Source organism: Erithacus rubecula (assembly GCF_903797595.1).
Source record: "Erithacus rubecula genome assembly, contig: SUPER_Z_unloc_3, whole genome shotgun sequence".
NCBI classification, from domain to species: Eukaryota; Metazoa; Chordata; class Aves; order Passeriformes; family Muscicapidae; genus Erithacus; species Erithacus rubecula.
Window position 1 is genome coordinate 3,609,541 of NW_027635944.1, and position 22,271 is coordinate 3,631,811.

Here is a 22,271-nt window from a genome sequence, read left to right on the forward strand (position 1 = left end):
CTCTAACAGTTTAAAGTTACAAAGTTTATGTTTATTCAGCGCTGGGCAGCAGCGTGAGGCAATCCTCTAATATGCACTGCGAAATCACAGGTGATCACAAAGTCTATTTATTGACAAAGGATTCAAACAAGTACATAATCATAATAACAGCCCCTCCCATCCCTCACTTCCTATGGTAATTAGCTGGAATAGCTATTAAGCATTGATTGACTTCTTAAATTAAGTCTGGGGTCGTTTTTGCGGGGAGGGGTCTTAAAAGGAGGAAGTAAGGCAAGTCTTCCTCACCCTAAACTCTCGACCTTTTCTATCACTGACAATACAAATGATTTCTGGGGATAGTCCAGTTTTCCAAAGAATGGGTTTCTGGTTCATTGTCTATGTTCCTTTGGATCTGCTCACTAGTTTCGTCTTTTCCCATTGTAAGCGCAGCTAAGCAAACATGAAATGACACACAATCAATTACTTAGGTTTCAGATAACCACTCCCTTCTAACTTTTAACTATTTCCAGCACAATCCCGACACTCTCCTCAGGCGGCGCGGCCGCTCCGCCCGCGCAGCCGCAGTGGGCCGGGCCGGGCCCGCTGCCGCCCCGCCCGCGCCGCGGGCTCCGCGCCCAGCGCCGCCCGGGCCATGTCGGCGCTGGAGTGGTTCGCGCACAAGCCCCTGGGCGGCGGCATCTTTTGGATCCAGGAGCGCTTCTACGAGTCGGGCAACCGGGCCAACATCTGGCTGGTGCGCGGCTCGCAGCGAGACGTGGTGATCGACGCGGGGCTGGGGCTGCGCAGCCTGCCCGACTACCTGCGCGACGCCGGGCTGCTGGCGCCGGCCGAGAGCGCCGCCGCGCCGCGGCCGCTGCTGGCCGTGGCCACCCACGTCCACTTCGACCACTCGGGCGGGCTGCAGCACTTCGAGGAGGTGGCGGTGCACAGCGCCGAGGCGGCGGCGCTGCTGCGGGGCGATAACTACGAGGCCGTGACGTGGCTGTCGGAGCGGGAGGTGGCGCGGCCGCCGCGGCCCGGCTGGAGCGCGCGGCAGTTCCGCGTCCCGCCCGTGCGGCCCAGCCGCCTGCTGCAGGACGGTAAGGGCCGGGCCGGGCCGGGCCGGGGCTGCACGGAGCGGCTCCCCTGCTTCACGCAGCCCCTCCTGCGTGTTGTAAATGAGAGGGGAAAAAGTCTCAGCAAAATACTCAGCAGAATTTAGATTGCTTTATTTTATATAGACAGAGCAAGCAGCGCACTGCGGATACGTGGGGGCCACTGCCCACTCCGTGCTGCACATAACTTTGGATTGCTCCCTTGTATAGCATGGTTTCCTTGTAGTCATCAATAGTTATTTTTTCGTTGTCATAATTCTGCCAGGTAAGCAGTGGTGGTGCGTGGGATCGCTGGATGACGTGAAGTCTCTAAATAAATAATCAAGTCCCACAGATAATCATCCAGTCTTTGTAGATAAAAAATGGTAGAAGTCAGGGAGTCTGGTCTCAGGCTGCAATGGATCACACAAAAACAGGAAATTTGATTTTGCAGAATCTACTGGGCTGTGTGAAAGCCTTGTTTTGCTAACTGTTAGTAAAATAGAACGATTTAATAACACATTTTCCTTTCTTTAGTGTCATGCTTCATTTCAGACCTAAGTATTCTGGTTTACACAGCACCAATACTTTTATAATTAACGAATCTTTTATAATTAACGAATCTTTTATCAATTATCACATATGAAATAATAGAATTGATTGATTTTTTTTACTCTTGTGAGCCTAAAAACCACCCGCGGTCAGCATGGGACCAACAAAGACAAAAGTGGGTTAAACCGTTTCTGCTGGCTCTGAAAGTTTTGGTGGCTGGGTTTTTTTTCCATCTAGAATGAGAATCACTCATCAGTGATTTAGGTGGCTAATTGAGCACCCCAGCTTTATCCTTAGGCTCCAGACGGTATGTCAGCAGGTCTTGTTATGCCCTCTGGTAACCCTTATTATTTATAAGTTGTCAAGACATGGAAAGTGCAGAACAGTTCCTGAAATATGTATTGAGATCACAATTTTTGTATTACGGGATTTATGTGAATTCCACATAAATACTTTTACTGGATTTTACCTGACTTACATAAAATGTGAAAAATAACTTGGTATTGATGTAGCATTTACAGAAGTGCCTTGATCATTTAGTCTCTAATGGGAGACAGTGAATAGGGCTTTTGGTGACAAAACACCTAAACTGTACAATACTGTTCAGCAGATGCTAAAGGCTGACTGTCAGAGAGGTGACACCTTAGGCACAGTGCTTTACTTTCTTTTTGGTTTTATTAGGAACCCACATAGGTGCTTGAAAAAAGGCAGAACTTAACTTACTGAAGGCTTCAGTAAAGACTGGGTGACATTTAATTATAGTAATAGTTAAGTAACTATAGTGACATTTAACTATAGTAAATCAACAGAAGCTTAAGTTGCTTTTTTTGTTTCCTCAAAAAGGAGAGAGGATTATTTTTAAAAATACTTCTGTAAAAGAACAAGTACATTGGCTGTGAGAGTAGCACCAGAGTTTTTAAGATGTTAACTGAGACAAAGGACATGAGTATCAGTTCAGTGGCTGGTACAATTCAAAGGCAGTCACATTTAAACTGGCAAAAAAAATTACCTAATGGTAAGAAAGTTGTATTTTTATGTCTTAATGAATAAGAAAGATTAAGAAAGTGTGTGGAGGCCTGTCTTGGTTCTCCTCCAGGAATTTATGTTTTTGCCTTTTGCCTTTTTGGATTAACAGCAGTGCAATTCTAGATGAACTAAATAAGGGTAAAATTATAATAAATTGTGAAATACAAATTTCCTTTGTAAATTTTGAAAGGAAAACCAGTTTAGATGTTTTATTTTCTCTACTGCATTGCTTTTCACATTGTTCAGTTTATTAGAATGTGAATATATTAATACAACCATTAATACAATCCAAGCCTGTGTCAGCTGTTAGTGTAATTTGAAAATATCTTTTTGCTAAGGTTATATTTCAGACACTTCTTTGGTGCTCACTAAAAAAAATAAATTCTCTACTCCCATTGTTGCAATGTGTAGAATGTATAAACTCTGCCTATGAGCAGGTGTCATTTAAGAAACATGACAAATGCATACAATTTCCTGTAACAAATCTGTTTGCAGGGGATGTGATCAGCCTAGGAGATCGAGAGCTCACTGTCATGCACATGCCTGGTCATTCCCGAGGCAGCATTTGCTTACATGACAAGGACAGGAAGATTCTGTTCAGCGGAGATGTGGTGTATGATGGATCTATGATCGACTGGCTTCCCTACAGCAGAATCAGTGACTATGTTGCAAGCTGCCGGCGCCTGATGGAGTTAGTAGACAGAGGTCTTGTGGAGAAGGTACTGCCTGGGCACTTCAACATATTTGGAGCAGAAAGGCTGTATCGGTTGGCTTCCAACTACATTTCCCAAGCTGGAGTTTGTCACAAGATTTCTACCTGTGCTATGAGATCCATTGCAAGCATAGCACTTCGTGTTGCAAATTCAAGAATCACTTCTCAGTGACAGTCAATTCCGTGTGATCTGTCACCTGCTGTCAAACCAAATGGGTTGTGAAAGCATCAATAACAAGCAGAAGCAGTATGTGTTAGCAGAAAGGTGGCAAATTGATAGAGGTGAGCTTCAAAAATTCTCAGTTTTTCCTACTTTATTCATATTTTTATAAAAACTCTGTAAACTAGTAGCTTTAGCCAAAGCTATAGTTTTCCTTTCTGCTTTTTCAGAGCATGTTTGTACATGTATTGCCATTGAAATGTGTAATTTTATTTTTGTTACAACTCTGGCAGATAAATATATGCTAAAATGAGAGTTTTACATTCATGCCTGAAACCTTATTGATGTGGTACTAGACATGTGATTATCCATCACCTCCTGCTCAGATTTTGACCTTACACAGCTTTTGTGAAGACCTAGTGTCTGCTAGGAGCAGTTCCATTAGGTCACGGCAGGAACAACATCTCTGCAGGGCTCAGTGGGCAAAAGGAAGTTAATCTGCAGCCATTGCCACCTGTGGGCCTGTCACCACCTGAAGCTTTATCTTTGCAAAGTACTTGTCTAGCAGTTTCTTCAGAATACACTATGAATAATTTTAGCTGGAAGTTCTATAGACCAAACATTCAAGCTGACAATCACAGATACATCAGTTCACCACAAAAGCTTTTGGTGCAGACAGACTATTCAGGCTTTCATGTTTCCTGGTGTGCTGCAAGGAACCCACTGCACCAGAAGAGAGGGAGCAAGCAGGAGCACTCTCACCATTGACTAGAGAACTATTTTGCTTGTAGGCATGTGAATTAAGAATTAGAAAATTTGTGAACTATTGAATTAATGTGTTGCACTACCCTGTACAAAGTGGGTTGAGCTTTTCCTGAGTGAGTTTATTTTCTTCTGATCAGCTCATAAGAAATACTTAAGAGAGTATGTTGTTCTGGAAGGTTGAGAGAAGTGGACTGTGATGAGCCTAAGACATTTGTTCATGCTTAAGGGTATTTTTTGTGACTGTGTTGTAACTTGTTCTTAATCATCTGTGTTAGGAGAAGGATTGAGGCTTTAAGATGACCTTGCCATAGTGAAGGTGCTGCATTAAGTACCTGGTACACTTTTTATTACAAAGTGAATGTAACTCAAAATGTTTACTGTTTGCATCTGAAGTATATGCTGCACATGGTTGTTGTGAAATGTAAAGTGTGTTATATTGCGTTTGTTAAAAAAATGTTAAATACATTGAGAAATGCTAAATAGCATTGTTGTTTGCATATGAAAATTGAATGTGTGATATTTAAAAGCTGCTGAAATGGGTAGAGTTTGCGTAATTATTCTAACAGTTTATATATATTTAACTTTTTTGAAAGGACACTGTCTGAATTTATTTTTGTACATAGACATCTATATGTTCTTAAAAAGATTGCAAATGTTTGTCCCCAAATTTTAGTGCAGTTTAACTTTTCTTGTTTGGCTTTTACTTTATGCAGAAGGTTTTGCCTCCGTCATGGCCAATAGTAGAGGAGCCAAAGGTTTGGGCTCTTTCTAAGGCACGAGGGAGAGGAACTTGATAGCCTTCTGAATAGATGCAAATTCTTCTGGGGAAAGAAGAAAAACAAGCCTATTGCAAAATTTAAAAAGCATCTCTGTCTAAAAATTATAAAAGAGAATATCTTATGTAAGGCTTTTTACCTTTCATAGATGACTGCACTCCTGCCTTTACTGTGGATATATTCTTTAGAGGATTTGTACTGATTGGTTGTTGCCTAGCTTTTCTTAGAAGTGCCTGTCTCCAAGCTGAAGCAAAATTGTAAGTGGGCAGAACATGTGCAGAGATGCAGCACTTGAAAGACCCTTTATCACTCAGATCAGTCTCTTTTTTTTTTTTTTTTTTTTTTTTGAGAAATCCACATACATCAGTGTATGATGTGAGGAGTGTTCAGTGGTGGACTTAGGTCATGGAACCAAGAGTGTTTATCTGGCCTCAGCTGGCAGAAGAAGAAATACAAAAACAGCCTGGGAAGCAGGCTGAAGGTACACATATCACTAAAGCTTATACCAGTTATCCAGAGAATGCCATAGTGTCTCAGTAATTGAATTCCTGAAAATTAGTTGATGGTGGTGTAACACCAGTAATAATAATTCATTTTAAACAATGCTTTTGTGAGGACTGTGGGAGCCCTGGTGGTAACTCTGTGTTTTAAGGCAGTCACCAAGAACTCCTGTCACAAAGCCTGCCCATATGGATGTCAAGCTGCTCAAGTTTTGCAAATGTTCACTAGAGGAGTAAGATCACTTTGAATTGGCGTTCTGTGTTACACCACTATCAGTTTGTTTATTTGATCCAGTATTAGAATTTCTGTTGCCAGATTTTACTGTATTGTGAAGCCTGAGCTCCTAAGAGGTGACTCCCAGGCACATCAGTTCAAAAGGAAAGATAACCTCCATCCTCCATCATTTGTGTTTAATCTGGGCTCAGTATCTCTATCAGCTAGAATCCTTAAATGGCCAGATCACTGTCAAAATGTCCTATTAAGCTATGCTTAAGTCTACTTAAGTATGTAACCAAAACTTTGACTTTTTTACTTTGTCAAAACCTCGGGGATAATTTTGTAGCTCAGAAGTGAGCTTTACATGCACATAACCCAAAGTGGAGTTTGTTAGTAAACTGCTGCTATAATGAAATGTAGTATAATGAAAGTAGTTTTTTGAGGGTCATGAAATTATTTTTTGTATTATAAGAAATTAACTAGATAAACAATACTTAAATCATCTTAAGTTAAAAGAACAGTTCCCGATTATTTTTGTTAAGACTTACCAAATGTTAATCATAAGAGTTTGACAGTGGTCCTTCAACACTACTTGGATTAAATTTTTAAAACTTGCATTGTAAGTTTAAATACTGCGTCATGTTGAGCATTTAGAATTGTGTTGACTTTTTTGTAACATCTAAATATGTGTTAATGCAGTTTGTAGTAGTCTGGGGAATTGACATAAAAATAAAATGGGAAGTTTTGTTCTCTAATCTGTCAAGGCTGTTATGATGTTAAACAACAGTTTTCACATAATTTTTTTTGTGTATTATTGTATTATCATAATAAAATATTATAACCCTATGCAGTTAAGTAGTAATTTCTAGGTATTTCTCAACAGAAGCCCTTTTCATTCTAGATGGAGTATTTGTACAACTTGCTAGCAGAATTATTTATACTCCTGAGAAAGAAACTGCATTAAAAATGTTTGCACATCATAGATGTACTTGCCTTACAAGAGCAGACATCTGTAACCAAAGAAAACAAATCAAAAAAAAAAAGCAGCCCTGTTAGGAAAGGGGGAGGGAGATAAAGGTGGAGGAAAAGGAGGATTTATTAATATTTATTGTTAAGATCTAAGTCTCAGTATTCAAGCAACACTGGTCCAAGTTCGTATTTGTAATTAATGCATATGTGACTTAAATCACTAAGCATTACCTCTTGGGTCTTAAAAATTCAAACATGTATTATCCAAAATACTACTACTATATCTTCAGTCCCTTCACTTTCAAATGGACTTAGGAAGCGTAGAAACGATCCAGAAGCAATAAAAAAATCATTATGTTTTGTTTTAAATTTATTTGAAGCTAACTATTACATGGAGAAGCTGCTAGCCAAAATGTGTTAGCTGCATTGCTCTGGGTTTTTGGGGCAGTCAGAAGCCCAGGCACTCTAGAATGTCATGAAATTATTTTACTAGTGTGTAATCACTTACACATCAACCGTTTTGCTCTAAGAACATGAACAAAATTAACTTGAACTTGCATGAAATCTTGCCCAACTTCTCATTTAAAAAATTCAGGATTAATTGAATTATGGTTCTGATATGTGATCTGATTTTGAGCAGTTGGGATGAGGTTTATGATTTTCTGCACACTCAGATTCAGTTAAGGACAACAGAGTGGTAGGATAGTTTCAAATACTATAAAATTAGGACTAGAGAAGAATATATCTTCACTCAAAGGGAAGACAGAACTGACAGCCTTGCAGAAGAGTTTTAAAAAGCAATAAATAAGTTTGAAAGTTAAATAAAAGCCAGTAACAAGATTCTTAAGTAAATATCATTGTTAATTATTTTCCTTATTAAGCTGACAATATGTATGTGTGAGGAACCTGCTAGTGCTTACTTACCAACTCTATTCATAAGAGATTGTTTTAGTATATGTTTAGCCAACTTTGAAAATGCAAGGATTTTGCAAGTCACTGCGACCACAACCATGTACTTATTTTTAGTTATTATTATTTGAGCCTACCTTTTCTATTTGGAATTCTCTGCATCTCCATTTCACGTGCAGTGTGAGCACTGCTGCTGACTTCAATCAGATTTACAGAGTGGCACTTTGGTTTCTAGGACAACTTTTTAGCTTGTAAGTTTAGAAGTAGAGACTGAATGTGGATCTCCAGTTCCCAGAAGCATCCCTAGAGTATTGATATCAGGTATTTCACTCGACACAGAGCAGCCAGGGCACAGGCAAGGACGAGCTGGAAGCCAAGCACAGTCAGAGCACAGCAGGGATTGTGACCTCCCTGCAGAGTAACTTGGCCTGTCAGCAGTGACTGCAGACAGTGGCAAGGGGATGACACAAGTTCGTGGCCAGGCCACGAAGTCTGGTCAATATGTCAGCAAGAGCAGCACAGAGAACAGGAATAACCCCAGTGCAGCTCAGGCAAGGACCAAGGGCCCCTAGGCTGAGCTCCAGAATCAACATGCAGAGCAGGCAGGAGTGGGGCTGAAACAGAACAATTGGGGGCTCTCAGTGCAGCTGGTGCTACTCTCCCACACTCCACTCACCACTTGGTTAATGCTTCAATTTCTCTGTGGACAATAAATATGTTCTATGAAATACAAAAAAAAAATTAATCTGTGGTCATATTTGCATCACAGTACACATTGAGGGTCAAACCTGCCAGGAATTTATGCTTTTAGTTGCAAAGCTACCATCTGTAAACAGAAGTGAATGACAAACCTTTTGCTTCTGCCTATTTGATCTGTGGACCAGACATAATATGAATGGATAGCCAAATAAGTTTCATCTCTGCTTGGCTTTGTTCAGGAAAAATGTGTTTTAGCAAGCCAAACTCCACATACTCAACAATGTGTACTCTGCTTATTACTGGAAGCATAGGTGCAAAACATCTCCAAGATATTTGCCTTTACAAACAAAGCGTAGGTTTGCTGATAAATGAGTTGGATATCGGAAGATGAAAGAAGCAGTGGGGGAAAACTATGAATTCTATAAGAATTAAAAATTAAAAAGAAGGGTTATACATTAGAGGGGAATCTCAGGTATCAGGTGTTCCGGGAAGTCTGTGCCTCTCAAGTACTTCAGCTCAAGGGGAAAGAGAGAGGGAAATGAGAGAAAGTAAGATAAAAAGGCAGCCTGTGTCCTCCAAAAATTTGAGAGATCCCAGGGAAATGTCCCGTGGCCTCTCCTTTTATTCGAATAAAGCAAGGACTCCTCTGTCTCCTTTCTGGACATAAACCTCTGGTGTTTGTGGATTAATCTTACTGAAAAAATCAGGATCAAATATCAAGGAACATCCTTCCTTAGGAAAACTTTCTCGCTTTGCCCGTTTTGCAGCAAAAGCGCCTCAGCGGCCAAAGGCGCCGCCGGCAGCCATCACCTGCGCGTAGCAACGGACCACCCCCTCCGCCCTGAGTGGCAGCGTCTCAGCCAATAGCAGAGCGCCTAGTGCTAGGGGGGCGGTAGTTTATCCAGCCGCAGCCAATCAGACACCGATAATTGGTGGGGGGGCGTGGCTTGAGCGGCGTCGCCAAGGGCTGGAGCGCGGCGTCAGGAGGCCCGGACGCGCCGTGCCGTGCGGCGGGGCGGGCGCGCGTTGGCGCGGCAGCGGCACCGGCAGCGGCACCGGCAGCGGCACCGGCAGCGGCACCGGCAGCGGCACCATGAGCCTCGCCCTCAGGTCGGTACGAGCCGGGCTCGGTCCCGCTGGGCCCTCCGGAGGTGTTGGCGGAGCGCGGGGTGCGTCAGGCCGTGGCGGGGCTGGGGTCAGCCTCGGCCTCCCCGGTGGCTCTGATCCCTTGGGCGCGGCCGGGGGCGGATCGGGCCCGTCTGTCTGCCGGGAGACAGAAGAGCCCGGCGCGTCTGGCCTTGTGAGGTTCGCTTCGGGATGTGCTTCCTAAAGGCCTGTGAAGAGGCGTAAAGTTAAACTGCTCGGCTTTGTTTTGTTTATAAATTCTGATTTAGTAGCTATTGCATAAAGGAGCCTGGCTTATGAATCCCAGTTCCTGGCAAGTTCTTGTCTTCGAGTGTAATTAATACATTTACGTGTCGACTGTGATCCTTAATTTTCAAGTCTACGAACTTCATGCTTAGTATGGTTAAAGTAGTTGCAGAAGTGGCATGGAACTGCTTGTATTTGAGTATTGCTTTGTCTTTTGATAAATTAATTTTATGCTAAATGAGCACTTAAGTATCCAGATTGCATTTTCAGAAGAGTTCAGTGTTAATCTGCTTTGAGGTTTATAAAAGGATTTCTTCATCGTAGCTGATAAAATCTGGGCTTCCTGGACCTGAACTACTCTCCCAGTCGTAATTAAGTGGCCAGCTCAAAGTTATTTTAGTCCCTCCAAGAGCTGTAGTAATCCAAAGCCTGTGGATTTGTCTCAACTGGCCTGTTAAGGACACCTTACTCTTTGAGAATATTGTGGTTTGAAGCAGGCTCAGCTTCTGCAGCTTGCACTTTTCTTGTCTGTATTTAGGATTTTTGCTTCAGTATTTGCTGAAAACTGAGTGTTTAATCTTAGGTTTTCATTAAAAGATTTTGATTTCTAGATGAGTGTTTAATCTTACGTTTTGATTAAAATTAGCAATTTTTTAACAAAGAAGGGCTTAAAGCAGCTTATTAGAGGGGATTTGGAAAGTTAATCTTACAAAGTTTTCACTGATGAGTAGTCTTTATGCATTTTACACTAGATGATACAGCGCACATTCTCCCTCTGGCAAAAGGACAAATGAGCATTAAAAGCCTTTTCCTGAGAGTATAACATAAACTAAACAGTAATTTAGGTTAGGAAGGACCTACAGGAGTCATCTAATCCAGCTTCCTGATCACAGCAACTCTACATAAAGCTGTCTGAGGATCCTAAGCACCTTTATATTTAGGTTCAGAAAGTTTCTGATGGTGGAGATTCCTTTCCAGTGGAACTCTTTTAGCACATCACCTCATGCATTGGGAAAATGTTTCCCCTTAGATCCAGCTGCAGTTCCTCCTCCAGCTGCAGTTTTTTCCCTTAAATTTTGTAGTTACTGTCTCTTGTCCTTTTACTTTGCCCCTCTGAAAATATAGACTGATTCCTAGACTAGCCAAAGAAAATCTTGATAAATCTTTGAGCAAAATTTGCTGATTTGGGGGGCTTGTTTCTTGTATATACCAAAACAAAGCAAAAAAAATCTTCAAAACAGTGTGCATGTGTGGGATCTAAAGGATTAAAAAAATACGAAAACCCTGTAAGTACCATTTATCTAAGAACTGTTACAGGCAACAAAGCTGATTTGTGGCAGCTGAAGCCAGCTTTAGTAGCCAGACTGTCTGGCCTACTTTGTCATCCACTGACCTGTCTGTCCCCAAATATATTTTATTTTTTTAAGCTATATTGTAGAATCCAACTGTTTCTATAAGTTGTAGAATTTCTAGTGCTAATCTAGTTTGTAACCTCAAGAAGCCTTTTTAACTGGTAATTTTTCTACCCTCCTTTTTTTGTTGTTGTTGTTCCTTCTTATTAACAAAAATGCCTGTGATGTTTTTATATTGGGTGGGGGATTGGAGTTATTCAGATTTCACAAGAATTTGTGAAAATTTAAAAATCTTATTTTAAACTGGGAATACAGGCTGGGAAAATATTGACTAGGCAAGGTAGTGATTTCTAAAATTATTGTGAGTTTCCTATTGGTGGAAAAGTTACATAAAATGGCATCTTTCTAGTAGAAATCTGTTACACTGTATTTCTTTCTCTTTACATAGGAATGAGCTCTCAGCAGATAAAGCTAAAAAGAAGAAAAGACGAGAACTGACTGAGGAACAGAAGCAAGAAATTAAAGATGCTTTTGAGTTGTTTGATACAGACAAGGATAGAGCAATAAATTATCATGAATTAAAGGTAGAGGTTTTCTTTCATTTAAGCAGTTTTACAGCAGATAATATATCTGTTCTATCATGAGTTCTTAAGATGCTGGGTGTATCTTTAAAAATTTCCTTTAAGATGTCTTGATGGGTTAAAGGAGCAAAGGGAAAAAAAGCCAAAAACCAGGAAATACTGCATTGGTATAAGAATAAACTTTTCTTCCCACTTTATATACTTTATGCAGTAACAGAATTGATGTGGCATTCTAAATAACCTTGGTATAATTGCCCACCAGGGATAAGCTTGGAAAGATGACCAAGTGGAAAAAACTCTTGAAAAACTGTTTGGTTATTATTTTTAAAGATGTTGTATTACCTAAAGTTTGGTGTTGGTTTTGTATATGTAGGTAAAAGATGTAAATCACATTTGTAAAACTGTTGACAACAAACCTGTATTTTTCAAAGGAAGGGCTGTGATTTGTAGAAATAAGGTGTGCTTTTTGCTCTTCATGTGGGAGGCCCAGTAGCTGCTCTTCCCAAAGAAGGATGTTCCTAATGAAAGCTGTTAGCAGATGGAGTTTAGGATGTCTTTCTGAATAAGGCCTCCCACCTCAAAGTCTACAGAGTAGTAAATGAGGTTCACTAAATTCTCCTCAAGGTCTTCTGTGCATTTCTATTCTATATAAGGCATCAAGAACAAACAGTAGCTTTGGAGAGGCCAGTGTTTCAGTCACATATAGGGTGAGATTTTTTTTTTTTGAAAGAGTACCTAATCAAATGCATTGATTCTGCATTCTGGCTCTACCAAGTAACACGAAGGAGGAAAAAGGTCTTATTTTGACTTAATTTGCTGTTACAGGAGTTTGTTAGGTAGAACAATTCCCTTCTCTTTATTTCAGAGTTCACATATTTTATCTTTGATGGAAGCCACTGTGACAAGGGTTGTGATGGCCACACTCTTGGTTATGGTTATGTTTTTCTGGTTATGTTATGCTTTGAATTCCCAGCTGTCATTACTTGGAAAACTGTTAACCGTCTAATTAAATATTGTCACTCTGAAGCTAATACCATGAAAGAGCAGAAATACATAGGGAAAAAACCTGTTTATTTCCTTGTCTACAAAACCAGCATATACCATCAATTTTTTTATAACTACTTCAATGGATTTCCATGTGTGGTTAGCTTATATTCATCAGTTTGGAGGAAGTCAGGGTAGTGTGTGCTCAGAAATTGCCTTCTAAGGTGAAATGAAAAGCTAAATATGAACTCTTATGCTAATGGAAAAGCAAAACGTAGGTTGGCTTCTGTGGCTGACTGGAAAAGCAGTTAAAAGTCTTGCAGGACTTGTAAATCCATGGACATACACACTTGTCTGAAAAATTAAGAATAATTTGCAGAATGATGTTCAGTTTTGTCTTAAAAAGACAAGATTTTGAATTGGTTTTGAAAATGAGGAGTAAATGTACTTGTCCTAAGGTGCATTTGGTCCACTCTATAAAATCCCTGAAAATGCAAAGGGCTTTTTTTTTCCTCATTGTAACTAGTTGTTTCATTTCCTTGTAGTAGTTCTAAATGGTTTTAATATCCCCAAGCTCTTTTCCTTTTATTTATTTTATTTATTATTGTTGCTAAACCATTAATATGCTCTTTCTCTCTTGGGCAAGAAGGTAATTACTGAAATTAAAATGAAAATCTGATAAATCTTTATTTTGATCCTTATCTACGGTTGCTCTTCCATTTTGTTCCAAAAGGTGGCAATGAGAGCCTTGGGTTTTGATGTGAAAAAAGCTGATGTCCTGAAAATACTTAAAGATTATGATCGAGAATCAACAGGCAAGATTACCTTTGAAGATTTTAATGAAGTTGGTATGTGTTTGATTGCTCTTCTACCTCTAGAGAAACTTAGCCTATAATAGTGAATACAATTTCAAAGCTGTACTTTGTAGATTCTTCAGTTATTTATTAAGATATAGAAGTGAGAGATTTAATTTCATATATGGGTCAATGGTAATGGAAGATAAATATTTGTGTCCTCAATTCTTAATTTGATATATAAAGAGAATGATAGCTACAGTGTACAAAGAAGTAGGTTATGCAAATCTCTTTCAAGCTTACACAGAGGAATAAATGCTGCTTTAAAGTGTATATGTTCATGTCTTGTTCATGGATCTCTGTAAGATTCTTCTTCCTGCAGTGGAAAAGGTATTTGGCATTGAATTTCATTGGAAGGAGTGCATACACAGACAAGCAGACTACAGATGTCATATATAAAATAGATGAGAGAAATTGAAGTAGATTTTAAATACTGTTCTGCAAGAATTTGCAAATGTTGATGAAGCTGATAGAATTAGTTGTGCCTTTCATCTGTAATTTGTGTATTGTAGAATTTTATGTACTTTGAGTATAGTGATCTGCAGAATTTTTAGACGATGTTTCTTTGAAGATTTTAGGGGATTTTTTTATGCATAATTTGTGCTTTTGCATACAATATATATTTACAAAAAAAGTAATCTCTGTGAGTATAAATTCTTAGCTTATTATGTCCATTATGTGTAGTTCAATATGCTCATGATTGTCCATTTCATTTTATATTTCTGTGCATTTTATTAAACAAAATGCCCAAACTCCCATTGTTTGCTCTTGGCTACAAATAGCAATCATCTTAATATATGAAAAGAATTAGTGATTGAAATATGGCAACAATTAATTGTTTAACAGTTTAGTACTGGACCAAATGTCTTGTTAATGACAGGTAATATTTTTGTAGTTATATTCCAGGTTAGCGAAAATTATTTTTGATTCTTTTCTGATTTATAAAGCCTATGTGGAAGTATTAGAAAGAAAATTACTGTATTGATTTGATAGTAATGCTAACTCTTAAAATTACATCATTGTGCTGTAATATTATATAAAATTAATATACTGTAGTTACCATGGAGTTACTTTTTTAAATTCCTGATGTCCAGTCATGTTCATTGTTTCCTTGTTCTGTCTTGGCTATCAATACTGACAGTCATTAAGTGCTGCAAGAAGCCGGGAAAAATCTTGTAGAAGTCACAGTGTATATCTGGTAAGGGATTGGACCTGTTGGAAAACTTGAGTTGAGGTAGTGCTGCTAGGGTGCCTTATGACCATGTAACAGAATTAAATATGATATCACCTCTAACAGAAAGACTGGTGAGTTAGATAAAGTAGGTTATTGAGACATTAACTGTGAAGAGCTGAATATAGCTAAGTGATTTTTAAGCCATCAGTTTCTCTTAATTTAATGTTCAGTGAGATATATAAAGATGCAGTTATATTTTGTCTTCTGTAATTTTATAGTTAGAGACATTTTATTATTTTTCAGTTGTCTTTTTGCCATAAGAGGTAGCATTTTTCAAACGATGTAATACTGTCATGCAACGGTGTTGTTTTTTAAAAAAAAATATATAAAGTTGGGGTCAATCTGCAGATATATAAACATGGTTGCTTTAGTTGGTTTATATAAGTATGAAAAATTCCCTCTCAAGTTTGCTGAGCCAGAGCAGATATTCCATCTGCAGTTAGTAGCAAATGGTAAGTGGTTCTTTATGTGCAAACAGTGTTTTTGTGATTTTAATGGCTTGATAAAGCAAGACTAGCAGGCACAAAGATGTGGGGATATATTGGTTTTGGTTGGTCTGAAGTAATTGCTAGAAAAAAAATATTTCACGAGGCAAGTTTGTATTTTCTGTTGTGGAAATTGACAAATGGTTGTCTTGAAAAGAATGATAAAGGCTAAAGGATCCTTTCAGGATAAACACTTTGTCATTCATAGCAGCATCCTTAGTCTCATGCTTAGTCTTTTTTTGTTTTCAGGTTTGGGGGGCAGGATGTGGTTGATTAGTTGGTATGGGGGCTTTTAGTGTTAGTGTGGTTTTATATTTAAAAGAGAGGTTCCATGTGGATGTTTTTCTTCACTTACTGCTTCAGTGTTCTCCCCAGTTCAAAATTCAATCTTGATGAAAACATATAAAATAAAAAAACTTCACACCTTCATCCGAAATAGCTGATGGTGGTTTTTTTCTGAAAATTTTGAATTTTGAAAGAGAGGCATCCTGTGTATACTTTTAGTTCCTGTTGGAAAATGTGTGAAAAGTGTGACTGTGTCTGAATTGCCATGCAGCTTTCCTCTGCAACAGTTACTTCCCAAAGAGGGCAACTCAGCTTGGGAAAACAAAGGTGAGAAAGAGAGGTCAGACAACAGTCAAACAACTATACACATTAAGTTCTGTAGTAATATAAGAACAGGTGAAATCAGACGTGTGTTCTTCCTGATGTCTTAGTTTGCAAAAGTCATTCTTGAGTTTACTGTCCAGAACTTTATAGTCTAACGTACGTGTCCTTCCTGCAGTAACAGACTGGATATTGGACAGAGACCCACAAGAAGAAATACTCAAGGCATTCAAGTTGTTTGATGATGATGACTCTGGTAAAATAAGTCTGAGAAACCTGCGCCGTGTTGCTAGAGAACTGGGTGAAAATATGTCTGATGAAGAGCTACGGGCTATGATTGAAGAATTTGATAAGGATGGAGATGGAGAAAGTACGTGTTGGCAAATGAAACATCATGTAATCTTGTTCTTAATTTTGTTTCCTTTTGAGGTGTTACTTTGTTGTCAAAATATCCTCTTTAATTTTCTTCTAGATGACTTTCATTTCAAACATAATTTAGCTTACAAATAATGCAGACAATTGCTTTTGACAGCTATTAATCCTGTAATCTAAGAATTGAGTTGATTAACCACCAACTCTTATTCAACCAGTGTCTATTAAAAGATGAGTGAAAGTATAGTTGAAGGTAGAAGTAAGAGACTCTGTGTGCCTACGTTACATTTTTATTTCCTTATAAATCAGTAAAAGTATTAAAGTGCTGAGAGAAAGTCTTTTGATCACTTAGTAATTTATCTTAAGTGGCGATAATGTCGTTATGGTGATTTCAGAGTTTGATATGGAGCATTAAGCTAATGAATCATGCTGGAAGTAGCCTGGGTCTATGTAGGATCAGCTTGCATGTTTCTTTAATATACTTCTGAACGTTAGAATGCTGAAAAGCATAGTGTGAAAAATGTCTCTGCAACTGACAAGGTCCATACAGAATAGGCTGCAGAAGGGATTTACTAGGTAGATAAAGAATGAATTAGCAAATCAAGTTCGATACTATAAATGTTAAATCACTGTAAACACTGAAACTTAAAAGAGTTTTTCATTATCTTCAAAACAACTTTATTTTTACATCAGAAACCTTAACTGGATTTCAGGGATCACTCATTTAAGACCTTATACCTAAGGAGTGTATCAGTCCATCAAGCACCATTCTTATACGGTGGCGACTCATACCTGAAATTTCACTAGCAGGTCATCAGTTTTTTCTGTGACAATGATATTTATGCTTGTGAGCATCTGTTGAAGTCAAAACTCACATCTACTAGTGGAAAAAATTGTGTTGTCAACCTTTTGACATATAGTCTTCTGTGCTATTTGACATAGGTATTATTTTTTGAAAGTTGTAGCTGTAGATGTTAGTGAATGAAAAATTGTTTGTGCAATTATGTTTTGTTATGTTTTTGTTATGTTTTGTTGATCTCCTGGAGCTGCCAAAAGAGATGCCAGAATTGTGGACCAATGATCTTTTGTCACATTGCTGTTTGGGTACTACAAATGGAACATAGCTTCTTTCAGGAGGGTTATTGAGTCATAATTATTTTGTGTCAGTGCTACATTTTTTAAAAATCAAATTGATCAGCTAAGACTAAGTGGCTCTGTTTCCTATTATTCAGTCATCCATTCATTGTCTTTTTTAGAGCAATCAAGCAGAAGATTGAATATGGAAGATTGGCAGCATAATGTTTATGTGTCTGCTACTGTTTATCCTTAAGGTTCTTTGTGATTTTTGTTCTTTAAAGAAAACTGAGGCTCTTCCTAGCATTTTAAAAGATTGATTCTGAGAAAGTAGATTGTCCTGTAAATCACCCATTTATTTGGTCTTCAAACACCTTGGTCACATGGCAAAATCTTGCTGTCATCTAATTCTGCTCCTTTTTCTGCCCTCAAAAAAAAAAAATCTGAAACTGTTACTTGTTAGCAATTTTTTTAATATGTCAGATACAGGAATAGTAGCACTTCTGGTTTAACACCTTTATTACATTTGAGAGATTGTTTTGCTCACAGTGAAATGAGGTATCTTATATGGTACCTGAGTTACATGAAACCTTATGTTCCCAGCAAAACCACTAATCTCTGCTGGTAGGCTATACACAGATTTCTGTAAAAGGAAGTATACTTGACATATTTTTGTTTCCCTTAAATATGTAAATAATCTTATTTTGGTATTATTTGGTTTAATAATTACTTCTGATTTTGAGCACAACTAACTTTAGAAACTCCATGGTGTCCAGTTTATGCAGTTTTGATCATCTTCTGTGGATGCAACTGTAGGAAACACTATCCAGTCTCATGTCTTGAATTTTGGCACAGAATTAAGAGAAGTACCCAAACCCATCACTGAAAAAATGTGCACCTTAAACTGTCAAGATTCTAAGTCAATGTTATTATCTTTATATTAGCTGTGATTCTAGTTTATTCTTGTATGATTACCAATGTTACAGAGTTGAGGGAAATCTAATGCCATGAAAAAGCTTCTGCTTTCATGGTGCTTAATTTGTGAACAGATACTGCATCTGAAGAGGATTAGCTGGGATTACTTGTGTTACTGGGAATTGTAACTACACTGCTTTTTGAAGTCTCTTTGAATGTTCCAAAATTTGTTTGTTATTATAATATTGTGTATTTCCACTTGCAGAATAGTTTCAGATATGTTGTAAACCAGAGAATATTTTTCATGTGTGCTGTTACTGTATTGTTCCTGTGATAAAACTGTGGAAGTGCTCTTAGAGTCATGCAGCAATATTAGAACTAGATGTAGTTATGTGATGGACTGGTGTTTCAGAGCTTAGGGCCTTAAGCTAGACTAAATCTACTTATTTCCTCTTTTATTTTACATGCATCACAGCAGGACATATTTTGGTTTTTCTTATTTCTTTTATTCTTTAACATAGTTGAATTTCTTTAATTTTCTTCTAGGTGTGAGTGTAGTTCTTTCTTTGTGATTAATTTAGGAATAGTTTGGGTTGGCTGGGGTGGTAATTGTCAAGGTTTGTATGTGTCTTGTCTTTTCCATACCACCAACTTAGTCTAATCATTCCCCACTAGAGTAATTAGTTACAGAGTGAACATGTTTACTGGTTAACTCTAGCCACTCTTCTAGGGTGGCTGTGTTTTAACATATGAGTGAGTATGAGTCAGTACCTCAGGTATAACTGCAGCAAAATAATTAATGAATGCTAATCAATGTATTATTTTGACTTAATGTCTTCAAGTGCATTTGTGTAAAATTTCTGTTAGTTATTAATGAAGAATAATGAAAGTTCAGATGGGGAAAGGCTCATCAATGTCTATTTTAAATCTAGCTAATTTGTGGAATAATTGCTAAATGGTCTTAAAATGTATTTTGTATTTGTATTTGGCATGTGTTACAGATTGGGAATGCTATTGGAATAGAATTGTTTGATTTGTGATGATAGATTGGACGTAAATGTTTTGAATTGCAATTTTAAGGATGAAACTGAATTCAGTCATAATTAGCTGGAGTATTGTTGCTTGAGAAGTACTCAATAGGATTTAGATACCATTCTTAACATTTTTATAGACTTTTGATACTATTTTGCATAGCCATGTTACATATGTTTCCTAAGGTTCTTTTTTCTATCTTGTTTCTCTTTTAGAATATTTTTACTTCCATAATTGGAAATAATATAAGTGATTATAAGTGAGCTAGATTTTGACTTTAGTATTCCACATAATAAAGCTTGCATTCTGACTTCATGTTGCCTAAAAAACCTGTGTAAAACTCTTGAAGCAAACTTGTAAACACTTAACACTTACAGTAATGGATCAGATGCAATGAGTTCTGAGAGAGAAGCCTTTAAATAAAGTACTGGTATGCATTATTTTATTTTACAGTTTGTTGTTTGCTGCTTGTCTAATGATTTTCTTTTTTCCCCCTTTTTTTTTGTTACAGTCAATCAAGAAGAATTTATTGCTATTATGACTGGAGATATTTAGCATTAGAAGAAAAGAAGTTAACTCACCACAAAAGGGAGGAGCTATTGGCAGCTTCCATTACAATGTTTTGTACTTTCATTTATTTCAGTAGCTGGAGTGGTGCAGAAAGTTACTTGTGACCCGACCAAAATAAAAATGGGTTACATGCACTGATAATTCAGTACTTTGCATCGTTAAATATTATCACTAGAATAATTGATGTAATATTTTAGAACAAGTAAGTAATGCTGCATTTCAGAATGTTGGAGTAACTTTGTAAAATAGCGTTGTCTCAGATTTCTAAATTGTACCATATTATAAGAACCTTTTGAGGTTTCTTGACTTCGTGTTAGCATTAGTTGTGGCCTTAGTTTTGATACGTAAGTTTTGAAAAAATTCCATTTTAATAAAATGTTCTTTACTACTACTTGGAAGTGTTATTATTGTAGTTCAGTCTGAGCTGAACTAGAAGGGACAATGATTCTGAGATTTTTTTCTTCTTTTTTCATTTATAAACTTCTGCTTTTAGATAAACTGCAACATAAAATTAGCTAGCATATGCATCTTTAAAGATGAAGTTTATTAACTGTTACCCCAGTATGGTAACAAATTACATGCAACTGTGCATGATGATAAACTGATTTCAAAACAAGCTTAAATCACTCAGATGTAAGCCAGCAATTCTCTCTCCAGTATCCACAGTTCTAATAGCTGAGACAATGGCTGTAGCAAACTTCCTGCAAGCTGAGTAGTATGCTTTGGAATCTAACAGCAAAAGTATACCTCATAAAATATAAAACATTTTAAAAATCCATTTAAAAACCTGAAACAAACCCCCACAACTCCTAACCTGTATTTTGCAATCTTAGAAAGTTTGTTTGGGAGGTGAATGTTTAGGGGAAAAGATTCAGTGTTTGGGACTGAGCCTGTGAAGTCTCTTAACAAGTATTTTCTAGGATCAGTATGAGAATTGTCCATTTCAGTAGCTTCTGACTTTGCTTTTAATTTTTTCTGTGAACTATTTGAGGGACACTTTTAGTTTCTGCAGACAATAAAGTGATGTAGTCTTCAAAAAACTTTTTCCTCAAAATCCTACCTTTGAATGTGCCAAGTGTTCTAACATGCTACAGTGGCCTTTATGGGGATGGTACCATCCCTAGATGGTTGGTACTTATTTTTTGATAGGTGAAAAAACACACTTATGATGTGTAACTCTTCCAGTAAGATGTATTTTCAGAAGAAGCTTTTGCAATATGCTTGGTAAACCTTAATTGTTCTTGTGGACATGGCAATGTTTGTTAGGGACCAGGTAACAATAATGTAAGGCTTCATAAACACAGGCCAGTGACCTGGAGAGAGATTTTGGGAGTCTCTCAGATTGTGGGAGTGACACAGAAGAAGGAAAAAAGAAACAATCAGAATTGTGATACTGTCTCAATGATTGGTTTTACTTTTTTTCTTAATTTCATTGTTCTGGAGACTTTTACATTTTAAAACAATGCTTATCCTGTGCTGCTGACTGATGATCTCGCAGTTTTGTGTACTGGGGTTGTTGTAATTCCTGTTGACTTTTCTTGGTATTTGCCACCTGACAATACTGACAGATGAGAGACCAGAGCTTGATAAGATCTAATCTCTGAACTCACAGCTGTCAGCTTGGCCCCAGCATTGATGCTACATTCAGTTCTGTGTGTTTTGTGGAGCTCTCACCTATCTTGTTACTTTCTTTGTAGTTCTCTTGATGTATTATAGGACACAGATTCCCAGTTTTTTCTTTTTATGCTTTGCATGATATCATAGAGGAAGAGAGTAATTTGGTGGCATGTTTTATCATCTCTCTCTCAGAATAGTGCCAAGGTTCAGCAGTCATCACTATGTATGTAAGAGGTGTGCTGTTGAACGTGTTCCTTATTTCCAGACTTTAAAAAATGCATTACTGTTAAATGGACAAAGTCTGGCTTGGTGTACCTGGGACAAATGTTCCTCTGTCACCTTTGCCATGGAGGACAGTGATGTCTGACAGGAATCTAAAAATGGCAGCTTAGGAAATGTAATCCATTGCACTGAAATTACTGGAACCTCTTTTTAAGAGCTTGTAGTAACTGTTTATAACTGGGCCAAATATCAGTAATCCTAACAATTATTCCCTAATTAATCCCATGCAACTTTGAGGAAATTGAGAACTTTCAAATGAATAAAAATGCAATGTTGGAATGCAGTGTACCCCAAATACTATTCCATGGCTGATTTTGGAGCTGCCTTTTACATACTAGGTATGTGACATCAGACATACATGTTTTGTGTTTCCATGGGGAAGTTTCTATGGCACAGTTAAGTCATAAATAGTTAGATAAAGTTAAGGTTACATGTGCTGTATCATGTAGAGGCTCTGCTTGAGTTGAAAAACAATCTTGAGTGTTTTGCTGGTGTGCTTGACTTTACCATGTACAGCAGAGCTGTGCTTAACCATGCTGCTGGAGCTCGGCAAAGAGGAAAAGGGAAACCATGACAACTTGTCT

General features: G+C 37.9%; 2 protein-coding genes across 2 annotated transcripts; both read left to right on the forward strand.

The window, feature by feature from the left end:
* Positions 1-576: 576 nt before the first annotated feature.
* MBLAC2 (metallo-beta-lactamase domain containing 2) lies at positions 577-6,630 on the forward strand. Its single transcript, XM_079331346.1, has 2 exons — positions 577-1,079; positions 3,147-6,630. Exons 1-2 carry the CDS (start codon positions 632-634, stop codon positions 3,533-3,535), a joined length of 837 nt encoding a protein of 278 aa, XP_079187472.1. The 5' UTR covers positions 577-631; the 3' UTR covers positions 3,536-6,630.
* A 2,802-nt stretch (positions 6,631-9,432) lies between these two features.
* On the forward strand, positions 9,433-20,179 carry CETN3 (centrin 3). The gene is made up of 5 exons (XM_079331431.1): positions 9,433-9,468; positions 11,530-11,665; positions 13,380-13,494; positions 16,004-16,195; positions 19,730-20,179. The coding sequence occupies exons 1-5, from the start codon at positions 9,452-9,454 to the stop codon at positions 19,771-19,773; spliced, it is 504 nt and encodes a 167-aa protein (XP_079187557.1). The 5' UTR covers positions 9,433-9,451; the 3' UTR covers positions 19,774-20,179.
* Positions 20,180-22,271: the final 2,092 nt, after the last annotated feature.

What these genes read in the sequence shown, in the direction of transcription:
- MBLAC2 (XM_079331346.1), top strand. Translation starts at nt 632, where the DNA reads ATGTCGGCGCTGGAGTGGTTCGCGCACAAGCCCCTGGGCGGCGGCATC. An exon ending in CAGCCGCCTGCTGCAGGACG is followed by an intron (nt 1,080 to 3,146) that starts GTAAGGGCCGGG and finishes ATCTGTTTGCAG; the next exon opens with GGGATGTGATCAGCCTAGGA.
- CETN3 (XM_079331431.1), top strand. An exon ending in TAAATTATCATGAATTAAAG is followed by an intron (nt 11,666 to 13,379) that starts GTAGAGGTTTTC and finishes TTGTTCCAAAAG; the next exon opens with GTGGCAATGAGAGCCTTGGG. An exon ending in TAAGGATGGAGATGGAGAAA is followed by an intron (nt 16,196 to 19,729) that starts GTACGTGTTGGC and finishes TTTTTGTTACAG; the next exon opens with TCAATCAAGAAGAATTTATT.